The sequence below is a fragment of the Mesoplodon bidens genome (assembly GCF_964165515.1).
Source record: "Mesoplodon bidens genome assembly, contig: HAP1_SCAFFOLD_118, whole genome shotgun sequence".
Classification (NCBI taxonomy): domain Eukaryota; kingdom Metazoa; phylum Chordata; class Mammalia; order Artiodactyla; family Ziphiidae; genus Mesoplodon; species Mesoplodon bidens.
The window spans coordinates 367,558-375,453 of record NW_027671260.1 but is presented as its reverse complement, the minus strand read 5'-3'; the positions used below and the strand labels follow the sequence as shown (position 1 = coordinate 375,453).

Sequence of the window (7,896 nt, the reverse complement as noted above, 5' to 3'; positions counted from 1 at the left end):
CTCTCGGCTCCCGGCCGCCTTTCTCTGAGTGGCTTCGTTTCCCGCTCGCGCCTGTCCGGAGAAACTGGACTTATAACCGTCACTGGATTGTAAGTACCCGAGGCGAAGAGAGCTCACTACGCCCCGCTTTTTGCGTATCTTTGTTCCGGGAGAGTTTGTGGATTGGGAGTATCTGCTGAGCCTTACTTTCTGTGCCGAAAATCATTCCGTAGGAGCCGCCATTTGCTTTCCCTGCGTTGTCCTGCAGCGGCAGGACAACCTCTATCTAGAGGTTGGAACTTGGCATTGCAGCTAACAGATTTAAATGGACCTGAGTAAGGCAATGCGTCATTAACGACTGGTATTGTCACAGCATATTTAGAAAGACTTGGAACTTAATTCCGAATAGACGCTTAGTTGCTCTTCTACCTAGAACTCTTTGTAATTAAAGACGTCAATTTATAAAGAACTGGCCTTTCTGTTGAAATAGCTGAAATTTTTTAGTGCAACAAGTGGTTATTAGAGAAAAACTGAGTCACAAAGAAGTAAAGATGAGTAAGAGCAAAGATGATGCTCCTCACGAAGTAGAGAGCCAGTTTATCTTACGCCTACCTCCGGAGTATGCCTCTACTGTGAGGCGGGCGATACAGTCTGGTCATGTCAACCTGAAGGACAGACTGACAATTGAGTTACACCCTGATGGGCGTCATGGAATTGTCAGAGTGGACCAGGTCCCATTGGCGTCAAAATTGGTAGATCTGCCATGTGTTATGGAAAGTTTGAAAACTATTGATAAAAAAACCTTTTACAAGACAGCTGATATCTCTCAGATGCTTGTCTGTACAGCTGATGGTGATCTCTATCCTCCTGTTGAGGAACCAGTTGCCACTGCTGATCCCAAAGCAAGCAAGAAAAAGGATAAGGACAAAGAGAAAAAGTTTATATGGAACCATGGAATTACTCTGCCTCTAAAAAATGTCAGAAAGAGAAGGTTCCGTAAGACAGCAAAGAAGAAATATATTGAGTCTCCAGATGTGGAAAAAGAAGTAAAGCGGTTGCTGAGCACAGATGCTGAAGCTGTCAGTACCCGTTGGGAAATAATTGCTGAAGATGAAACAAAAGAAGCAGAAAGTCAAGGCCTTGATATCTCTTCCCCAGGAATGTCTGGCCACAGGCAGGGCCATGACTCATTAGAACATGATGAGCTTCGGGAGATATTCAATGACCTCAGCAGCAGCAGTGAAGATGAAGATGAGACACAGCATCAAGATGAAGAAGATATAAACATCATTGACACTGAGGAAGATCTGGAAAGGCAGCTACAGCACAAGCTAAATGAGTCAGATGAACACCACCAAGAAAACGAGGGAACTAATCAGCTGGTTATGGGAATTCAGAAACAGATTGATAACATGAAAGGCAAGCTCCAAGAGACCCAGGACAGGGCAAAGCGACAGGAGGATCTCATCATGAAAGTGGAGAACCTGGCTCTCAAGAACAGATTTCAGGCTGTGCTGGATGAACTGAAACAAAAGGAAGACCGAGAAAAGGAGCAGCTCAGCTCTTTGCAAGAAGAGCTAGAATCACTCCTAGAGAAGTGAGGAGAGTTTTGATACTTAATTTCATTCCTGACAGTGGTCAGCCTTGAAAGAAAAACTTTGTTTTCATCACCTGGACTAGACAGTAAAACTTTGCAGTAGTTCCCAGTTTCCTCCACTGCCTTCTATTGGATTTGTTTTATAATTGTGAATTTCTATCTCATTTGTTTTTTGGAACCACTTCGGTGGGTGTTTGTCCTGTAGTAAGTAGGAATGTATAGACAGATAAATGTAGGGAAGTTGTAGGATTAGTGGAGTGAACAGTTCAGTTTGGTAATTAATCACAGCTTCACTGCAGGACTTTGCTGCTGTTTCTCCGTTTACCAGAAGCTGCCATTGCTACTCTGTAATGCCATCTGAGATAAATTAGTAGATTCTAGTTTGGTGGCAGTGAAGTTTGTTTACATACGTTTTCCCATGCTGTAGCTATTTTCCCAGTTATTCAAAGCAGTTTTCCACATTTTGCATTGCAAATCATTTCATAAAGTTGTTTTAACAATAAATAAAAGCAAGTAATTTTCACCTTAAAAAAAATAAAATATCACTCTTGAAATAACAATTGGCAGACGATCATAAGCTTTTTTTTGACTTCATAAACACTCTTAACAACTTATTTAATACACTATTGTCCAAGCAAGTTGATTAATAGAGAATCAAAAACATACAACTTGAAGTAGAAAAAAAAAAAAGCTGTATTTATGAAGATGTTTACAATAGTTTATTTGAGGTTATTTCCAATTTTTCACCAATTTAAAAAATTGACCTACTCAATGAAACCATGTGAATGCAATGTTAAAAAGTATAACTATGAATCACAGAATTTAAATTTAGTATGAAAAGATAAGAATGGCAAATTATATTGAAGCTATGTGGAATTATGTTTATAGACAGCAGGAAGAGAAAATTAAAATGTAAATATTGCTTGATAGGATAATGGGATTAGAGGTGGTCTTTTAAATTTTTCATTTTTATGCTAATACCTTTATAAAACCCAAAAATCTTCAAACAACACATTTTTTAAAAATTGTGGTAAACGACACAAAACAGAAAATTTATAATTTTAACCATTTTAAAGTGGACCGTTCATTGATATGAAGTCAACAAATTTTTAAAACTTTCAGAGGGCACCTGAATAAAAGATGTGTTGTCCACTGGTGATTTTAATGTATCTGGTATATAACTAAAGTCACCACAAAACCCTTTCTGGGAAATTGGCAGATCATAAACATAAAAAATTTATTTTGCTTTTTATTAAACCTTATTGTTTTGCTGTTTCAATATTCAAATTTACTCACAAGAAAGAGTCAGTTTCATATTAGATTTGGTTTCACAAATGCTGCTCCTGCTATTCATTCTTATCACCAAAAAAAAAAAAGACTATTTGTGACTAACGATAATATGTTACAGAAAATAAAAAGTTAAAAGGTTTTCAATCTGCATATCTGGGAACCTAAATTAAAGCATCACACAACATTTTCAAAAACAGAAAAGCCATTTGATTTGACTAAAATCTTAGTTTTAAGATGGCAGAAAGTACCTTGATAATTTTCTTTTAAGAAAGAAAGAAAACCAAGCCATTAAAGAGAAATTCTTCCAAGAGAACTGAAACATGCTATATACCTCTGACTTGGCACTCCTTCTATCTGGAGAACTTGTTTGGTAACTGTTTTCATCACAGAATGATCTAAAGTAAAATGAATTGAAATTAGAGTAATTATTTTCCAATGAGTGGCTATTTCCATTTAAAACCAAAAGCCAACTAATTATTGCTTTTCCCAGACATTTAAATATGAAATCTACATTATATAATTATACACTTATTTCCCCCTTTGTGTATTCTAATTTCTTCCTCAGAAACCTAAGATGCCATCTTGCAGACTGCCCACAGTGGCTACTATTTTGGCAGCAGCAAAGGTCAACTTGAAACATTTTGCATCTGAAGTGGCTTTGGATACCTTTGGATACAAAGTACAGTCTGAGCACCGTCCAGACGCTTAGATACCTAAAGAGCATCTAAGATATCAAACCAGGGCATCCAAGATAACAAACCAAGTCCTGATATTCCCTCAAAAGCTGCTCCTCCCATCAGCTCCCTTCTTCTAAGTGATACTACCCAGTTGCACACATAATCATCAACGACTTGTCTCCTTGTTACTATTTCCTTCATACCTCACATCTATCTGCAGGTCTTGAGAGCTACACCCTCAAAACACAACCTGAATTCAACCACTTTTCATTTGCTGCAAACTTCCAACCTAACCTAGGCCATAAACATCTCTTATTTGGAGCACTGTGATAGTCTCCTAACTGGTCTCCCTGTTCCTCTTTTTTTTTTTTTTTTTTTTTTTTTTTTGCTGTACACGGGCCTCTCACTGTTGTGGCCTCTCTCGTTGCGGAGCACAGTCTCCGGACGCGCAGGCTCAGCGGCCATGGCTCATGGGCCCAGTCGCTCCGCGGCATGTGGGATCTTCCTGGACCGGGGCACGAACCCGCGTCCCCTGCATCGGCAGGTGGATTCTCAACCACTGCGGCACCAGGGAAGCCCCCTGTTCCTCTTCTTTATCCTCCCAAGTCCCTTCTCTATACCAGGTCACCTTATTCAGATACGATTTGGATCATGCCTTTTTCCAGTTCAAACCCCTCTACTCATTTAGAATAATCCACATCTTTACTCTGGCCTTCAAGACTTTACAAGAGCAGACCCCTGGCTAGCTCCTTGACCTCATGTCATACCACACTCTTCTTCACTCGGTACTCTGCCCAGATTGGCCTCCTTGCTTTTCCTTAAATACTCCACCCACCTACATGCCTACATAGTCATTGCCTCCTTGTCCTGGAATGTGCTTACTCCACATCTTCCATGGCTTGCTCCTCTCTTCATTCAGGTCTCCGTTCAAATGCCACTTCTCCAGTGAAGCTGTCCCCTAACAAACCTATCCAATGGAGTCCTACCTGCTCTCCCTCACTCTCCTTACATTAAGATAGTTTTGCACTTCCTACTCTCTAAAATTATATGACTTATCTGTTTACTCATTTCTATCTGATGTCCTTCACTAGAATGTAAGTTCCATGAGGGCAAGACTTTTGTCTGTCTGGTTCACTGCTTTATCCCTAGTCCCTAAACCCGTATCTGGCACACAGAAGATGATTACAAAATTACTTGTGAATCTGACAAATGAATAAAGTACTCCTGGCAAGAATTCAGAGGCTGCACAGGAAAGAAAGAATGCTCTTGGTGGAAGCAGGCTTAGTATCTAGGTTCACCTCTATTCAGAGTAGAGATAAGAAAACTTGACAAGTATAATTCACTTTAGTTAGTACAGTAGCTGCTAAAAACATAAGGGAAGTGCAACACTAGAAAAGTACAGTTGAAGCTTGAACAACATGGGTTTGAACCTCGCGGGTCCACTGACACACGCATAGTTTTCAATACATATGTACTATCGTCCTACATGATCCAAGGTTGGTTGAATCCACAGATGTGGAACCACTGACTATAAACTTATACCCAGATCTTGAACTGTGTAGGGGTCGACACCCCTAACCCCACGTTGTTCACGGGCCAACTGTATATGATGAGGAAAGTTAAACACATTAAGTTTTAAAAAACTGTCAATACCTGAACAAATTCTTTTTGTTTTGCTATGTGTTCATCAATTTAAAAAAAGTGACCACATACCAACAAGCAGATTTTTTCTTATATCCAGAACGAGCAGAGTTCTGTTGGTTTCAGGGGCCTTTAGTAAAGCCTTTGCTCCTTCACTGGTGAGGCCGCACTGCTGCAGGTCAAGTGCTTTCGATGAAAGACAAACGTCACTTGCTAACTCTACAGATTTAACATATAGACAACTCTCATTTTCTCACGTGTGGAAGAGTCCTGCACAAGACAAGTCATGGCAGGTTTGTAATTTTGGGTAAGGAAAAAAACAGAAACATATATGCACACACATAATGCATAATCCAATTTAAAAACCTCTTCTTGGATGTGCAGTGATAACCCTGGCTTTAGTACCAATAAATCATACAACGTATTTTACAATTACAGAACTGAAGAATAACTGTATATAACCTATGAGCAAAAAGCATCACAAAATGAATCTCAGTTCATAATTAGCAAGGGCGGCAGGGGCATGTAAACCTCACAAGCAAAACCTGGTGGAGCTCAGAAATGCACTGCATTCTTTTGATCATGATCTTCAGCTCCAAATCACACTTGAAACTAGTTCAAAGGGGAAAACAAAATAGAAGAAATGTAATAACTGTTAGTTTTAGAGGAAAAAAAGACAAATCTAAGAGGATACAAATAATAAAAACTTTCAACAATGTGTGAATAGAGAATACATACTAAAAACCTATCATGAAAGTAGGATGGTCAAGAACCCTCGCAGTAAAAGGTCAGACAAAACCCAGAAAAACTGATCATGAATTCTAGTAGTTCTGGGGCTGAACAACCTACTCATTTAAACCAAAGGGATCATCACTAAAGCACAGGTATTAAAAAATATTACATGAAAGGAAACTATGATGAGTCTTTTGTTTAAGTGTTGTGTGGACCATCACATTAAAATAACTGGAGTCTTTCAACACCCCCATGACACATAGAAATAGCAAGTCAGACATACGGATCTGACAGGATATGATACAACCCTTACAAACTCTCACTACAGAAGAATGGACACAGGGTATAATTAACCAAATAGCCAAATTAATACAAACAGCCAGTAAACCTCACCAGTCAATCAAATGAATACAAAATAAAACAAAATGTGGTTATTGTCCTATCAGATGAAGCCAAGATTCTGTAAGAAAAGCCTTTAAATAATGTCTATACCCTTTGGATCCAACAACTCTCTTTCTAAGAATTTAACCAAAAGAAATAGTCAGAGATATAGGTAAGGATATATATCAGAGTACTATTTGTAACTGAAAAACTGGACAAAGCTTATATACAAGAATGGATAAGCTATGTGCACTGTGGCATATTCGTATAATGGAATACTGAACAATCACAAAAAATGATGTAGGAGATGCAAATTTACTGACTTGCTAAAATGCTCATACTAAATTAATTGAAAAAAGTTATAAAATTTGGAGTAATCCCACTTGCATAGAAAATGGAGAGGTACTCATTTTTGTAGTTTCACATTTTTTTACAAGTGCTACAGGCCAGTGTTTGTGAGAGGCAGGCTTCCCATTTACTGTTGGGGTGGACTACAAATTGGCATAGCCTTTCTGGGTGGTAATTTGGCCATGTGTATCAAATGTCTTAAAAATAGGTCACACTTAGTCATTCCACTTGTAGTACCTTATTCTACAGAAGTAATCCCGATGGACACAGAGATGTATATACAACGTATTCACATTGTTTCTGACAGGGAAAAGCAAACTGTCTAAATAGAATTGAAAAGAATTGATTAAACTATGGGACATCAATACGACGCAATACTACATGATACATCTTTAAGTGAAAAAAGCAGGAATGTGAAATAGCAAGTATACTACAATTCTATTTTTGTAATCCCTAAGTGTACATATATATTTGTAGAAGAAAAAAAGACTGAAAGTATATACGCCAAAATGAACAGTGATTATATCTGGGTATTAAAATTATAGGTTCTCTTGTAACTCTGTATTTTCTGTAAAGGATATATGCAACTCTTAGAGAAAGTTGAAAAGCAAAATAAAAGCTATCAGTAAAATGAGGCTTTAAAACATCCTATCACAATAGTATCATGCCAAAAGCTAAGCATATTAAAAATTCAATATTTTCAATTTTAGAATTTCCCTCTAAGCCATAAATCCTCACTAAGAGATTCTGCCAAACCACTTGCACCCAGGTCACCAATGAGCGTGTTGCAGTTCAGAGTGATGCGCCTCAAACCAGCCATGCAGTCAAGATCACGTCTCCTGGAATGAAGACTCTCAGCCCAGGTTTCTTCATGCCTTCTGGTAGTCTGATACTTCAAAGATTTAATGGGATGAAATTAAGATGCTTGAATAAGGAAACAGGGTGTGCCTGAGTATGGCTTCTTATGTCAGAGATTTACACACACACACAGATCAAGCATATATGCCAGGAGCATCAACCTGAGAACTTCAACAGTCACTTCTGGTTTACGAGTCCAGTGAGTGACCCAGATTCTGCTCGGTCAGTGATTAGATTCTAGCCACTGCATTTCCTGTTTCTGAACACTTATGTAAAGTTGGACAACTCAATTACAGTCTATGAATTATTTTCCTTATCTTCTAAGTCAGGGAATTGGTTCTAAATTCTATCTTTGCTGAGGCCCTATATTTCATCATCCTGTCCTCCAATGGC

General features: G+C 38.4%; 1 protein-coding gene and 1 pseudogene across 2 annotated transcripts in view; both read left to right on the top strand.

Moving 5' to 3' along the window:
• LOC308611648 (centrosomal protein of 78 kDa-like) overlaps window positions 1–7,896 on the top strand; it is a 400,758-nt pseudogene that overhangs the window by 163,167 nt on the left and 229,695 nt on the right. The window lies entirely within an intron of this gene.
• LOC308611631 (transcription initiation factor TFIID subunit 7-like) lies at window positions 360–2,446 on the top strand. Its single transcript, XM_081260343.1, has one exon. The coding sequence runs from the start codon at window positions 531–533 to the stop codon at window positions 1,578–1,580; it is 1,050 nt and encodes a 349-aa protein (XP_081116469.1). The 5' UTR covers window positions 360–530; the 3' UTR covers window positions 1,581–2,446.